The sequence below is a fragment of the Notolabrus celidotus genome, chromosome 23 (assembly GCF_009762535.1).
Source record: "Notolabrus celidotus isolate fNotCel1 chromosome 23, fNotCel1.pri, whole genome shotgun sequence".
Lineage (NCBI taxonomy): Eukaryota > Metazoa > Chordata > Actinopteri > Labriformes > Labridae > Notolabrus > Notolabrus celidotus.
In genome coordinates this window covers 16,133,554-16,148,791 of record NC_048294.1, presented here as the reverse complement: position 1 = coordinate 16,148,791, position 15,238 = coordinate 16,133,554, and the positions used below count along the sequence as shown (strand labels likewise).

The following is a 15,238-nucleotide window of genomic DNA, read 5'->3' as shown; positions in this document are numbered from 1 at the left end:
CTAACCCTTATCATAACCCTAACCCTAATCCTAACCCTAACCCCAACCCTAACCCTAACCCTAATCATAACCCTTACCCTAACCCTAATCATAACCCTAACCCTAATCCCAACTCTAATCCTAACCCTAATCATAACCCTAACCCTAATCATAACCCTAACCCTAATCATAACCATAACCCTAAAACTAACCCTAACCCTAACCCTAACCCTAACCCAAATCATAACCCTAACCCTAATCATAACCCTAACCCTAACCCTAACCCTAATCATAACCCTAACCCTAATCCCAACCCTAATCATAACCCTAACCCTAACCCTAATCATAACCCTAACCCTTATCATAACCATAACCATAACCCTAACCCTAACCCAAATCATAATCCTAACCCTAATCCCAACCCTAACCCTAATCCCAACCCTAATCCTAACCCTAATCATAACCCTAACCATAACACTAATCCTAACCCTACCCTAATCATAGCCTAACCCTAACGCTAATTATAACCCTAACCCTAATTGTAATCCTAACCCTAATCCCAAACCTAACCATAACCCTAATCCTTACCGTAACCCTAATCATAACCCTAAACCTAACCCAAATCATAACCCTAACCCTAATCATAATCCTAACCCTAACCCTAATCCGAACCATAACCCTAACCCTAATCCCATCCCTAACCCTAATCATAACCCTGACCCTAATCATAACCCTAACCCTAACCCTAATCCTAACCCTAACCCTAACCCTAATCGTAATTCTAACCCTAACCCTAATCATAACCCTAACCCTAACCCTTATCGCAAACCTAACCCTAATCATAACCCTAAACCTAACCCTAATCCTAACCCTAACCCTAATCATAACCCTAACCCTAACCCCAACCCTAATCCTAACCCTAACCCTAACCCTGATCGTAATTCTAACCCTAACCCTAATCATAACCCTAACCCTAACCCTTATCGCAAACCTAACCCTAATCATAACCCTAACCCCAATCATAATCATAACCCTAACCCTAATCATAACCCTAACCCTAATCATAACCCTAACCCTAATCATAACCCTAACCCTTATCACAACACTAACCCTAACCCTAATCCTAACCCTAATCATAACCCTGACCCTAATCATAACCCTAACCCTAATCACAACCCTAACCATAATCACACCCTAACCCTAACCCCAATCATAATCATACCCTTACCCTAACCCTAACCCTAACCCTAACCCTTATGACAAACCTAACCCTAACCCTAATCATAACCCTAACCCTAATCATAACCCTAACCCTAATCATAACCCTAACCGTAATCCTAACCCTAACCCTAATCATAACTCTAACCCTAACCCTAATCATAACCCTAATCATAACCCTAACCCTAATCCCAACCCTAACCGTAATCATAACCCTAACCCTAACCCCAATCATAATCATAACCCTTACCCTAATCATAACCCTAACCCTTCTCACAAACCTAACCCTAATCATAACCCTAAACCTAACCCTAATCATAACCCTAACCCTAATCCTAACCCTAACCCTAACCCTAACCCTAATCATAACCCTAACCCTAATCATAACCCTAACCCTAATCATAACCCTAACCTTAACCCTAATCTCAACCCTAACCCTAATCATAACCCTAACCCTAACCCCAATCACAATCATAACCCTAACCCTAACCATAACCATAACCCTAACCCTAATCATAACCCTTATCATAAACCTAACCATAACCCTAACCCTAATCATAACCCTTATCATAAACCTAACCATAACCCTAACCCTAATCATAACCCTTATCATAACCCTAACCTTAACCCTAACCCTAATCCCAACCCTAACCCTAATCATAACCCTAACCCTAACCCCAATCATAATCATAACCCTAACCCTAATCATAACCCTAACCCTAACCCTAACCTAATCATAACCCTAACCCTAACCCTTATCATAACCCTAACCCTAACCCTAACCCTTATCATAACCCTAACCCTAATCCGAAACTTAACTAATGTATTTAACGGGTCTCTGCACCTATGTGTCATCTCCTGAGGTATTGTAGACTGCCTTTGAAATTGTGTTTAAACCGCTGTGTCTATTCTGTTTAAATACACATTACAGTTTTGTAGACCGCTGTGTCTATTTTATGTTTAAACACACTTGACAGTGTTGTAGACTGCTGTGACTATTTCACGTGTATGCTATTCCTGAGAAAGACAGTACTGGACAATGCTTCTGCCTGTCACTGTTCATCGGCGTCGGTGCTGAACCATTCATTAATCAATGCAGTAGAGTGCTGTGTGCTGTCCTCGGTGCATCTGAAACATTTGAACTCGACGAGCAACCTGTTGCCTTTTATGGGCTGTCTTCGATCAATAAATGAGAATTTGTGTTTTTTATTGATAAGTAGGGGAGAAAATATATTAGCTGTTTTACAGTTGTGAATTTGACAATCAGAAAGGCCCCTTGAGGATACTCCGCCCCCTTTGCGCTGAGAGTCTAGCTCCACCCCTGACAGTCTACAGTTGCTCTTAATTTATACACTACAAGTCAAAAGTTTGGAAACACCTCCTCATTCAAGGGTTTGTATTTATTTTAATTATTTGAAACACTGTAGATTAAATACCAAAGACATCAAAACCATGAAATAACATATATGGAATTATTTAATGAATAAAAAAGTGTTAAACAAAGCAGAATAGGTTTTATATTTTAGATTCAGTAAAGTAGCCCCCTTTCTCCTTCATGACTTCATGGTAATCCCTCAGTCTGCTTCATGAAGTGGTCTCCTGGAATGGTTTCTATTTAACATGAGCCTTGTCAAGAGTTCATTTGTAGAATGACTTGCCTTCTTAATGTGTTTGAGACCATCAGTTGTGTTGTTCAGAGGTAGGGTTAGTACACAATGGACAGCCCCATTTGATCCATATTATGGCCAAACCATATTATTTCATAGTTTTGATGTCTTCAGTATTAATCTACAATGTTGAAAATAATTAAAATAAATAAAAAACATCGAATGAGAAGGTGTGTCCAAACTTTTGACTGGTAGTGTACATGTATTAAGTGTGTGTGTATATAAATTTATATACCCTTTAATAATCATTATTTGAATGAAACCATTAGGGTTGCTGTAGCTATTAAATAGTGATTGAAGGAAACCAGAAACCATCTTTGTGGACGACAAGGGTTGGGCAGAAATGGAAACATTCAAGTGAACAAACAAGTCTATTAACAGTTTATACTTCCACAGCGGTTGAACAGGTGTTACAACAGTTTGCTATTGTTGCTTAACGCCTGCTATGCGTAACTTTCATCGAGGCGTATGCATGTTGTCAGACTGTCAGCTATGACTGTCTAACTATAGGTGGCAGCACGAGAGCGCAGCGCGAGCTATACATGTGGATTGGAATCGGTGCGCTTTCCCCAGAGCCTGTGCGCTTGCGTGTCTATAGAGCTGGGTGTTATCATAGGGTGTTATGTGCTCGAGCAGATGTAACTAATCTTGAAGTCAGTGGAGAGGAAAGAGAGCGTCGTCCACCAGCTGGACAACATCAGGATGTCCGCAGAAAGGTTTGAGAAAAAGAAGACGATAGAGTTGAGGAAGAAGCATATTGGGTAAGATGATTTTTGACACATTTTTGAAGAGTAAAAAGTTTCACAGGAGATGACGGACGTTGAGTAATAACAAATATGCAAATATAAAAGTGACATTTGTTATGATATTTTTTACTGAAGTGAAAACGTGCAGTGCCTCATCTTTAAGATACAGTAGCAGTTACTTTGTTTGCATTTCACTGCACCACAGCTTTTGATATTACAGGAGATTGGCAACCATCATGTCTGCTTATTTCCCCATTAAAGATAGTTTTGGAAATGTTTATATCTCCTCTGCAGGCCATCTTGTAAGATTTTCTTCAGCCATGACCCAATCAAGATTGTACGTGCCAAAGGCCAGTACATGTATGATGAAAAAGGGCAACGCTACCTCGATTGCATCAACAACGTGGCTCATGGTAATCACACTGTTGCACACATACAAACACAACTTAATCAGTGCTGCAGCCTTGCATCCATATTTGGAAATAAATCTGTAGAGTGTTGGATCTAAAGACTGGTTTTACCAGAATACATAAGCATCTGCCCTACAAAGTTGTTGTGTAATGTTAACCTAATTCAGTGTGGCTATAGCTGCACTACTTGCAGTCAATGATGTAAAACAGTAAAACAGGATGTGTCCTGCCCCTATAATTGCGGCATGTGCCCTCCAATTATGTGCCCTTAATACAAGTCGCTGTGTTTTTTGGGTTTTTTTTTTTACCTCAAATTACAGTCAGATGATTGGTAATAAAAAGTGTTTTTTTGGGTTCAAACTCGAGGTCAGATACTAACCTTGTTTGTATCCATTCTTCCATTGACCAGTGGGCCACTGTCACCCAGATGTGGTGAAGGCAGGAGCTGAGCAGATGGAAAAACTCAATACCAACTCACGTTTTTTGCATGACAACCTCGTACTGTATGCCCAGAGGCTGCAGGCAACACTGCCTGACAAACTGTCTGTGTGCTACTTTGTCAACTCTGGGTATGTCTATAAGTTCTTGCACTCCCACACTCTACAAAGATTCAGGAGACCGTTTTTTTTAGGGTGTGGATGAGTTTAAATGAGATTTCGATACACACAAATAGAGGTTATTGAGGTTATTTTGTAGACAGATGCAGTTAGTATTAGATTAAGATCTTGTATACTTCATCTGTGCCCGAGTCAGACTATCCTCAATAGCAGCAATAAAGCACAGGTGCATTGTAAATCATAAGATAAAAGGGTATAGTCCAAACATGTATAGCTATTATGTAATTGTTATCAAGAGAAAAGAACATACATTTTAAAAGAGATCAAAGCAGTGCATCTTACACCTGTAGAAGTTAGATAGATAGATAGAAGAACAACATTATGAATCTCCTCAAACAAGCAATTAGGATAGTTGCAGATCAACATTCCTGTAGAGAGTCTAGACTCCCAGACAAAAAAACATGCAACATTGTAATGTATTTCCAGCTCAGGATGAGACTGGTTACTTATTCACACTGCTTGTTGGAGCTCTGCAATACAAACAACAATTAACTGGCCCAGAGTAATAATGTGGGAGACAATGAGCCAATATCAGACTGAGCATTTATCAGCCAGGGGTATATGGTTTAAGAGACGTCATAAACCTGACAAAAAAGAGGTGTTGTGTAATCAACATAAATGTTTTCTACAGGCAAGAAAGAGCAGTTATCTGCTACAAGATTGCACAATGAAGACAATGCTGTTTGTCAATATTTTAATATACATATTATACTGCCAAAAGTCTGTAGACAACAAAACTGATCGTTGATTTCAGGTGTTTCGGCCACATTAGTTACTAACAACTGCATGTCCATCACATTATGAAGTTTCCATAGTCATTAGCTTTTAACTATCTCAATGGCATAAAAAGCAGCATTTCAAAAATACTTACTTTTCAACAGTGAAGTTGAAAGTCTTTCCAAGTACTGTAGATCTTCCAAGTCAACTGAGTAATTGAAATATATACTGAAGCATCAAAATTATCAAACATTTGGGGCGCTGGTGGCCTAGTGGTCTAAGCGCCCCACATACAGAGGCTATAGCCCTCGCCGCAGAGGCTGTTGGTTTGATTCCCAGCCGCGACCATGTGCTGCATGTCTTCCCCCATTCTCTACTCCCCATGTTTCCTGTCTTTCTTCAGCTGTCCTGTCATAAAGGCAAAAATGCACAAAAAACATAACTTAATAAAAAAAAAAGATTGTCAATAATTTCTTTCATTACTATCCACAGTTCCAAAGTTATTCTGGAAAAGACATACAAAATTATCAGGAGCTTTGTTAAATGGATGGAATTAAGTTGTCTGTCAGTCTGATGGTTAAATTGTGGTCTAATCATGTTACTTAGGGGAATCCACAGTGCCTGCAGGAACGTTTGGTGGGGGGTGGGAAAGGGTCTGAGGCTGTTTTTCAGGGTTCAGGTTTGGAATACTGTGCAATACTATACAATACTTAATGGTACCATACTGCACAACACTTATAAATATTGGGGCGCTGGTGGCCTAGCGGTCTAAGCGCCCCACATACAGAGGCCACAGTCCTCGTCGCAGGGGTCGCTGGCCATCTCCCGCATGTCTTCCCCCGCTCTCTACATTTCCTGTCTCTCTTCAGCTGTCCTATCAAATAAAGGCAAAAAGGCCAAAAAAATATAACTTAAAAAAGGAAAAAATAAGACAATACTATACGATATCAAACAATATGATGCAATACGATACTAAACAATATTATACGATATGATACTGAATGATATAATACAATACTATAGAATATTCAAATTCAAATCAAAATACTTTATTTATCCCCGGGCGCAATATATGCTTTTATAGGCTGTGCTACACTACACTTGGCTATGCTACGCAACACTATGCTAAGCTAAGCTGCACTACGATACGGAACGATGCGATACAATGCAATACGATACAATGCTATATGATACGATACTGTGCAATACAATGCAATAAGATAGAATCTGGCATCTTGGTATTTTGGCACTAGAGATGACCATATTTGGACAACATCATGGATTTAAATTAGGATACCATTGTCCTTGTTTACAGGTTGCTGTAGTAACAACATATTAATTGCTGGAAGCCACGCCCCTAAATCATACCCACCATTAAAGGGCACTGTTATCTGCAAAATAAACATCATGCTGTATTGAAGAAGAATTGAAACTAGTGATGAAGACCATAAACTCATAAGGAAGTGTTAACTGAGGCAATAAGTCAACTGGGAACTGGGAAGTAATGGTTCCTTATCTGGTTTTGTACAATGCGACAGCTTCTTACATTACTCATGCTGACTATGAGAAAGAATGTGGATCTAAGCCACTCTTGCATATGTCTAACTTTTGAAACCTAGAAGCTACACTCAGTTCTTGTGTATAGACTGTGACACAACTCCACTGAGCACCTTAGGCACCTTAACAACAAACAGGCGCTTCTGAAAGTGCACCAAAACAGGATCACTTTAATATCAATCAGTTTAATATCCAGCAATGGGTGTCACCTCAGATGCCCCCATATTGGGAAGTAAAACATTAAACATTGACTGACGTGTGAGTGATACCCGTGGCTTCACCTGTGTGTTTTGTGGTGACTCAGTAACTCACAGTAACCCTTGCTCTTTTGAACTTCAGCTCTGAAGCCAATGACCTGGCGCTTCGTCTGGCATGGCAGTACACTGGCCACAAAGACATCATCACACTGGACAAGTAAGAGCTGGATCATTGTTGCACAAGAAAGGTGGAAGACAACAAGAGATTGGAGTTCGGTTATTCTTGACAAATTGTGCTTCTTCATAGTGAAAATACCTCTGTCTTTACATTTTCAGATTTTATTAGATGCTCTGTCAACAAGAACTGATATGTTTGTTCCATGACCTTTGTTTGCCTTGTTTTGCAGTGCGTACCACGGCCATGTTTCATCCCTCATTGACATCAGTCCCTATAAGTTCCACCAGCTGACAGATGTAGAGAAGAACCCATCAGTCCATGTTGTGAGTGCTTTTCTCTCCCTGTCTGCCTGCCTGCACACTATTAAAACACCATGACTCAACCTGCACTGCTGGGCTTTGGCAGGGTAATGAGAAGTGCGCAGATGTGTGTGTTTGTGTAGGTAAGAAGGAAGAAGAAAGACATATGAAACACCTAAACTTTGCTTACTAAAATGCTTCTGAAAATGAGGGGATTAATGTTTGTGCTAAAGTTGTAGTTTCTCCTGGAACATACGGTATTCTTAATCACAAAAACAAGGAGAAGATGAAAAGTAGCTTCTGAAGAACCACAAACAATGTCATGACAGGAGGCTAAGTGCCTGGTTGCACCACTATGTTAAACCAAATGCAGATCATAGCACGGCACTCTCTGTATTTTGAAAAGGCAATAAAAGTTTGGAAGAAAACCACACCTATTTAACCCTGGTTGACCAGAGTCCTTGCTGCCTTCTGCTTTGTTCCTTGATAGCCTCAGTGTAGTTTGACACTGCAGCTTGTGGAATCCCCAGCTCGGCTTACATGCCAAAGGTGGGGCAGTACTGTCTGTTTCCCCTGTCTGCATATTTTATTCATGATCATAGACACGGTGAAGTCCGATGTCGGTTCTCACTTGTTCCCCAATATTTCACCTAGAACCAAATATAACCATCTTCGGTTCAATATGTGTCTAATTTAAATGTAACACTGATGTTTTTGTTCCCTTTTCAGGCTCTGAGCCCGGATGTATACAGAGGCAAATACAGAGTGGACCACCCTGACCCTGCCACAGCATATGCAGATGAAGTCAAAGACATGATACATAAAGTCCAAAAGAAAGGAGGCAAGGTACAGTTTGTTTGATACTGTTGGGTTAAAACCAACAGAATGATGAATGATAAAAAGATGAAGCCTAAAGTACACTGAAGAAATGACCTCATGAATGCATAACTTACCTGGTTATGTAAAAATGTGTTTTTAGAAGACTATTAAGGGGAAAAAAATGGTTAAATACTATAAAAGCAAGCTCAGAACCCAAAAGCATCTGCCTTGTGACAATATACGCCTCTGGGATCAATGGTCAACTTCTCTGTAAATCATGTGAAGGCAGTGGTAGCGATAAATGACTTATATTGAAGACTTTCTTTCGCTTACACATTTCTACAGTCCTATCAGAAACATGAGAAGCTGTACAGATAAAAAAAAAAGAAACAAAATTTGCTCCTCCAGATATGTCCGCAAAGTAAACACCACCATTTCTTGGTGACTAACATCCAACAAAGGAGTGCCTCTTTTTCTGTTTCTGGTGAGTCTCAGTTTCACAGTTAAAAGTAAGTAACACAAGGCCTCTGTCTGGCTTCCTTCAGCAGTGTGAATGCAATAAGAAACTCCCAAGTTAAGAAAATAAATTAACTTGCAATTTATGGGTTGTAAGATTACTGACAACATCAGGATTCAGAGTTGTCAAGATTAAAAATGCAAGCTTTGTCGGGTCTGTCCTGAAGAGAGGAAGAAAACAACTGTCTAAATGGTCTGCTGCATTATGTATGTTGTACTGTGTGATTTCATACACTCACAAATCCTGACTTACACAAAGTTGACTTTTTGTCCTCCCTGTTAATTATCAGTGCACATTTAATTTTGCACCCTTCACTTTTTCTCTCCCATTTCCCAGGCTCAGGCTGAGGACTCAGGCTTTTAGGGTCAAATCCCTGATCACAAGAACATGTGTAGTGACTCTTGGTGGCCAGGCTTATTGGTCCTTAATCATATGTTCCAAACTCAAACCGAGGGTATGTCCATGTTTACAGTGACCAGAGGGAGATGGGACTTCAGTGCAACGAATGGCGATAAGAATACAGTAGGCATGATTGACCTAACTGTGTGTGCAAGAGGAACTACAACAACACTTATATTTCTACAGTGACCATTTTTCCCCCTGCTGATCTGAAATGTGTACTTTTTTTCAAGTCAGGTAAATTTCTCCACAGTGACTCACATTAACATTCATTTCTGTTCGAGGAAGTAAAATAACACTTTTATTAAAAAACAATCTACAGGTCAAAGATGCCAGGACTCTTCATATTTTATAGTTGATCACTGTTGCTTTTAGAGTAATTTTGTTGTTTGTTTTTCTCCTGCAGATTGCAGCTTTTATTGCTGAGTCATTGCAGAGCTGTGGCGGGCAGGTCATTCCCCCTGTGGGCTGCTACCAGCAAATTGCAGAGTACGTACCAAAGTTATTGCTGAAATTCAATTATTTTAAGTGTCCAAAATAATTTTCAGCTCGTATTTGCTGTTCAAAATCACCTCAACATTATACATCCTAAAATGTCCTACCAAATGCAAAGAAACTAAAATACAAACACGCGTTTTTCTGGACAAATCTGACAAGTGTGCTTTTTAAATCTATGAATTTATGTAGATGTGTGTTTCAATGTGCAGATAACTTAAAATTTGACTGTGTATTTATGTCTGCAGACATGTGCGTAAGGCAGGGGGTGTTTTCATTGCTGACGAAGTCCAAGTGGGTTTTGGGCGTGTTGGCACCCACTTCTGGGGTTTCCAGCTTCAGGGAGAGGACTTTGTGCCTGACATCGTCACCATGGGAAAGCCTATAGGCAACGGCCACCCTATGTCCTGCGTGGTCACGACCAAAGAGGTGGCAGAGGCCTTCATGCAAACAGGAATGGAGTATTTCAATACAGTAAGAGCAAACTGTATAGTCTTAGAAACTGTGCAAGTAAATGAATGAATGAGTTATAATATTACAAAAGTAATGCAGGCAGATTGAAGACATCACAGGTTTTTCTCCAAAGCTGACTAGAAATGTCATTGACCTAACCTCATCATTGACGTCATGTTCTTGTCTATATTTGTCAAGCCGATCAACACATCTGTTTTCCACATTAAGGCAAAAAATACATTATGTTCAAGTCATTTTCTCCCCTGACAGAATCTTATTTTTCCTGTGAGAGGAAAGCTGGAAAAAGAAACAAATGCCAGTCCTCTCTGTCATACTTCATGGATTTTCAGCCAGTTTGCTCTAATTTGCATTATTAGATCATGAGAAAGAAATTAATTTACTGGGGCACTTATTTGTCACCGTGCTGCAGCATCCCTGTCCTCACTAGATGATAAAGATGCTGATTTCCTACAGTAGTTGGGGTGAACCTCACTATAGTGTAATCTTTCCTCTGTGTGTGGGTTTTGAATTTCTCAGTTTGGTGGTAACCCAGTGTCGTGCGCCATCGGTCTGGCCGTGCTGGATGTGATTGTGAAAGAGGATCTGCAGGGGAATGCGTTGCGTGTGGGGCGATACCTGACCGACCTGCTGCAAAAGCAGAAAGACAAGCACCCGCTGGTTGGTGATATCAGGTAAGAAAATACACACAAACACACACGTGCATGCAGTCTGACAGCTACAGTGTGTGACACAACAGCTGATAAGTTGTTCACTGGGAGGCTTATCCTCTGATTGTGCCTGATTAAGTTCACACTTTACTGGAGCTTGTGACACAAGAAGTTTATGTAAACTGCCTTCCTGTGGAAGTCATTATTTTAAAAAGCTGCAAGTTTTTTAATAACCAAATAATACTTCATCTTACAGAGGTTGTGGCCTCTTTGTTGGAGTGGAGCTTGTGAAGGACAGATTAAAGCTCACTCCTGCTACAGCAGAAGCCCAGGAAGTCATCTATAAGTAAGTAGAAGTTCGAGACCTCAGATTAGAGCCTGATATCAGTTTGATAATGATGGAAGAAAAATTATACAACAATCTAAGCATGTCCCTCTTTTCACTGTTGTGAAAACTGAAACCATGCTACTGAAATTAATTTTCTACAAACAGGTTATTATCCAAACACGATGTTCCAACTGTGTTATGATAGCTGTGGTACACAGTGATTACATTTGTGTCATATATCAAACTAAAGGTGGATAATTATGCAGTGGACACATGATGGTGTAATAATAATGTTACATTTTATAACCTGCACCGTGTGCACTCTTGTGTAAAATTTGTATGATGAATCTAAATATAGCCACCCACCAATACCTTTTATGATATCTCATTCATAGAGTTTTTCTATATTTGTACACATCTGAGTTTACACATAGTGATCATTACAACTACTCGTAAAAAATATTGGATGAATAGATTATTCCAGCTTTTTTTAAAAAAATGTTTAAATCAATATAATCCCAAATGGGGCAGAAATCCCAGAAAATATCATGATAAAATAAAGTACGATACAATTCGATACAGTGCAGGATGATTCGATATGATACAATGCGATATGATATGATGCAGTACTTTAAAGTGTGATGCGATGCGTCTTTATAAAATGTAGATGCAGTCTCTGTGATGTCATCCATTGGTTTCTGAGTTTTGAAACCTGACAATCACTATATCATAAATGCTGATTCAACCTAACTATCAGTCGACCCAGCATGAGTAGGTGGGAAAAGGTGGACCCTTTTGCTAACAGCTACAGTGTGCCAGCCTGTCAGTCAATTCTGGCGTGCCACTATTTACTATTCAAAACTTGTAACTTCTATATCTTCAAAACTAAATGAGCTATTCAAACCAAAATCATTATGGTACCATGATTGAAACCTTTATTTTTGCTGTAAAGAAGGCCTTTTTAGAATGGCTGTGTTTGTAGCTTTGAGGGCTTTTGAAGCCAGCCTTAAGTGGACACACGAGGAATGGCATTTTTATGCACTTCTGCATTGGCTTCATTTGTCAAGACCAAAGGTTGCTGCTTTGATACAGAACGATATGGTATCATAGGATACAACACAACACAAAATGACATAATCCAGATGGTACAATGATATAATACCCAATACATGACCCAAGATAACATAATATAATGATATTGTGAATCTTAAATAATTCTTAAATTGTAGGACACTCACACAGTGACACATCATGATGCCTGATTAACTGAAGAATACTCCTCAGAGGAGTAATGTCATAAGTAACAGCATTAGGAGTCACGAAGCAGTGATGGGATGAGTTAGATTGGAAGGGAAACCTGTTCAGTCATTATTTTTAAAACACAGATATTTGGCACCAGGGACACAATAATAGTATTGAATGAGTCGGGACATACAACAATGTATTGCTGTATCGATGCTGTGTCCCACCTCTAATCACAAGAGTAGTAAGTTTTAAAATACTTTTAATCTTTAGAATTTTGATGAAATAGCAATCTTATGATACCATGATGGAAAACCCATTTACCGGGTTTATTGTAACAAAACCCGTTTATTTTAATTTGAAACTGCATACAGCTTTTTACATCAGACTTCTTGACTCTTCTGTCTCAGTCAGAAAAGCAAATTGATTAAGGCAACATCCATGTAGGTGTGTCTGCAGTGCCATCGTTGATATTATTAAACCCACCTGTGCTTTTCTGCTGTGTTGTGGAGAAAAAAATGCATAATAACTGTCTCCACCACTGTATTTGTATCCATACTTTTCTTCCAGGCTAAAGCAACAGCACATTCTTCTTAGCGCTGACGGACCTCATCGCAATGTGCTCAAATTTAAGCCCCCCATGTGCTTCACTACTGAGGACGCTGACCTGGCGGTGGGACACATCGACAACATCCTCACAGGTACTCAACATTTCCTCAGCTACTTTCTCCTTTATGTTGTTTTGTTTGACGTTGCTGCCAGAGCATGCTGTCATCTTTGTAGTTGTTTTATTATTCAAGAGGATTAAGGGATGTAATGGGAGCCTCTCAATCATATGTGGTAACTTTCTGTGTTTTCAGAGCTTGAAGAGGCCTTGGGATTGACGTTGCACAACACGGTGAATGTAGAGAATGAAAGCAGCAAAAGGAAGGTAAGAGTCTTCATATGTGACACTTTGGTATATTTGCCACAATTGTTATTTGTCCTAGGCTTTTGAGAGTCATGGACATTTAAACCAAACCTTAAATCTGTTAGATGCTATTGTATACATAAAGAAGGCAATTATAAGACAAAAACTCAATTCATTTTCATTGAAACTTTTATCTCTTCATGGTTCTATCTCAAGCTGCCAACTGATGAAAATGGACACCAGTATCACAGTGGGTTAGTACACAACAAAGGGAGCAGTCAAGGAACCAAACGCCTCAAGACACAATGCTGACAACATCAACATAGCTAAAGCACAGGTACAAGACACCCTAACAAAGGAAGAGGAAATTCCGAAATCATAACCTCAGGATGATACCTACAGAGAAGAAAATGTTATTATATGATAAAATAATGTACTACATATGCAGATTGGCGTATATTTTTAAGGTAATTTTGTAAAGCTTACAGGAATCAAGCCATTTATTCAACAGAACAGCATGTCTATTGTGAGGGCTAAAATTACTCTAATGCTACTAAACCTTTATATCTTTTATTTTAATTTATGCCAACATTCACATGCCCATGATTGTAAGGGAGTTATAAATGCTACTGCTACATATCACAAGTACTTACAAACATGCAATTGTGTTTGCATGAGTATCAAAATACAGTTTTACTGATTATGAAAAATGCTAACTGGAGCTGAAAGTGTGGAATACTTGCACTGAATATTGCACAATTTGTAGTGAAATTGTTTGAATAAAATACGTTATCAAAATACTGTATGTCATGCTTTGTCGGTCCTGATTTCAAGCCTGATTTCTGGCTTGAATCAAGCAAATGTAGTTGAATGCATGTCACAAAAAAAGACTGACTATAAGCCCACTGGGTATTTTTTTCTCCTGCCTCAACCAAACAAGCATGAACACTGTTTGACAAGTCTGCAATTATTTACCAATGTTCCTGTGTTTATTAACAGAGTCTGGGTTTGACTCCTAACAAATGTACTAAAACAGGGACAACAGTGCTTAACAAAGATTGGTGGAGATAAACCCTGAAACAACAGAGCTGATAATTTATATAAATGTGTTAAAGCAACAATAACATACTTTTTTAAAACTGGTTATGTGTCACTAAGTTTCAAATCATAGAAATAATCCAAATTTAAGAATATAACTTATACCACACAGGATTTATATTTGATATTGATGAATACGTGTACACATCTAAATTATAGACACAGATAGTACAGATGCACTTCATCAAACTATTCTTGCATTTGTTGTTTTCAGTGGTGGACAGTAAGAGAGTAAATTTACTTGAGTACAGTACTTAAGTACATTTTTGAGTATCTGTACTTTACTTGAGTATTATCTTTTGAGGAAACGTGTTACTTTTGCTCCACTACATTAAGAAGACATTATTGTACTTTACTCCACTACATTTATATCAATGCTCGAGTTACTCACATCTTTTACTTAGAAGTCAGTTTATGAATTTCTGCCTCGTTTTTAAAATCTGATCCCTAAGACAGTAAACTGTGTTAGTGTAGTTCTGTTTGTCTCAGTGGTTTAGTCGTACCTGTATATCGTGCGTCTCCACGGTTGAACGTGGAGCAAACACAGAGCATGTTTCACTCAGATCAGGCAGTCCATTTAGAGGTGGTAATGATGGCTATAATTCTCCACCTGAGCACCCATGGTCATATCTTCAGCCAGTGTTAGAGGTTTTTGAAATGAAGAATGATACGTATCGTTTGAAAAGTTCTCCCTGTTTCCCACTCTGCCCAAATGTACAAAAAT

At 39.0% G+C, this 15,238-nt stretch overlaps 1 protein-coding gene across 1 annotated transcript; it reads left to right on the top strand.

Moving 5' to 3' along the window:
* The first annotated feature begins 2,562 nt into the window (after positions 1 to 2,562).
* etnppl (ethanolamine-phosphate phospho-lyase) lies at positions 2,563 to 14,216 on the top strand. The gene is made up of 14 exons (XM_034676705.1): positions 2,563 to 2,589; positions 3,501 to 3,625; positions 3,905 to 4,023; positions 4,430 to 4,589; positions 7,251 to 7,325; positions 7,516 to 7,609; positions 8,315 to 8,431; positions 9,727 to 9,809; positions 10,064 to 10,289; positions 10,806 to 10,960; positions 11,193 to 11,282; positions 13,077 to 13,207; positions 13,367 to 13,437; positions 13,633 to 14,216. Exons 2-14 carry the CDS (start codon positions 3,567 to 3,569, stop codon positions 13,726 to 13,728), a joined length of 1,476 nt encoding a protein of 491 aa, XP_034532596.1. The 5' UTR covers positions 2,563 to 2,589; positions 3,501 to 3,566; the 3' UTR covers positions 13,729 to 14,216.
* The last annotated feature ends 1,022 nt before the right edge of the window (positions 14,217 to 15,238 follow it).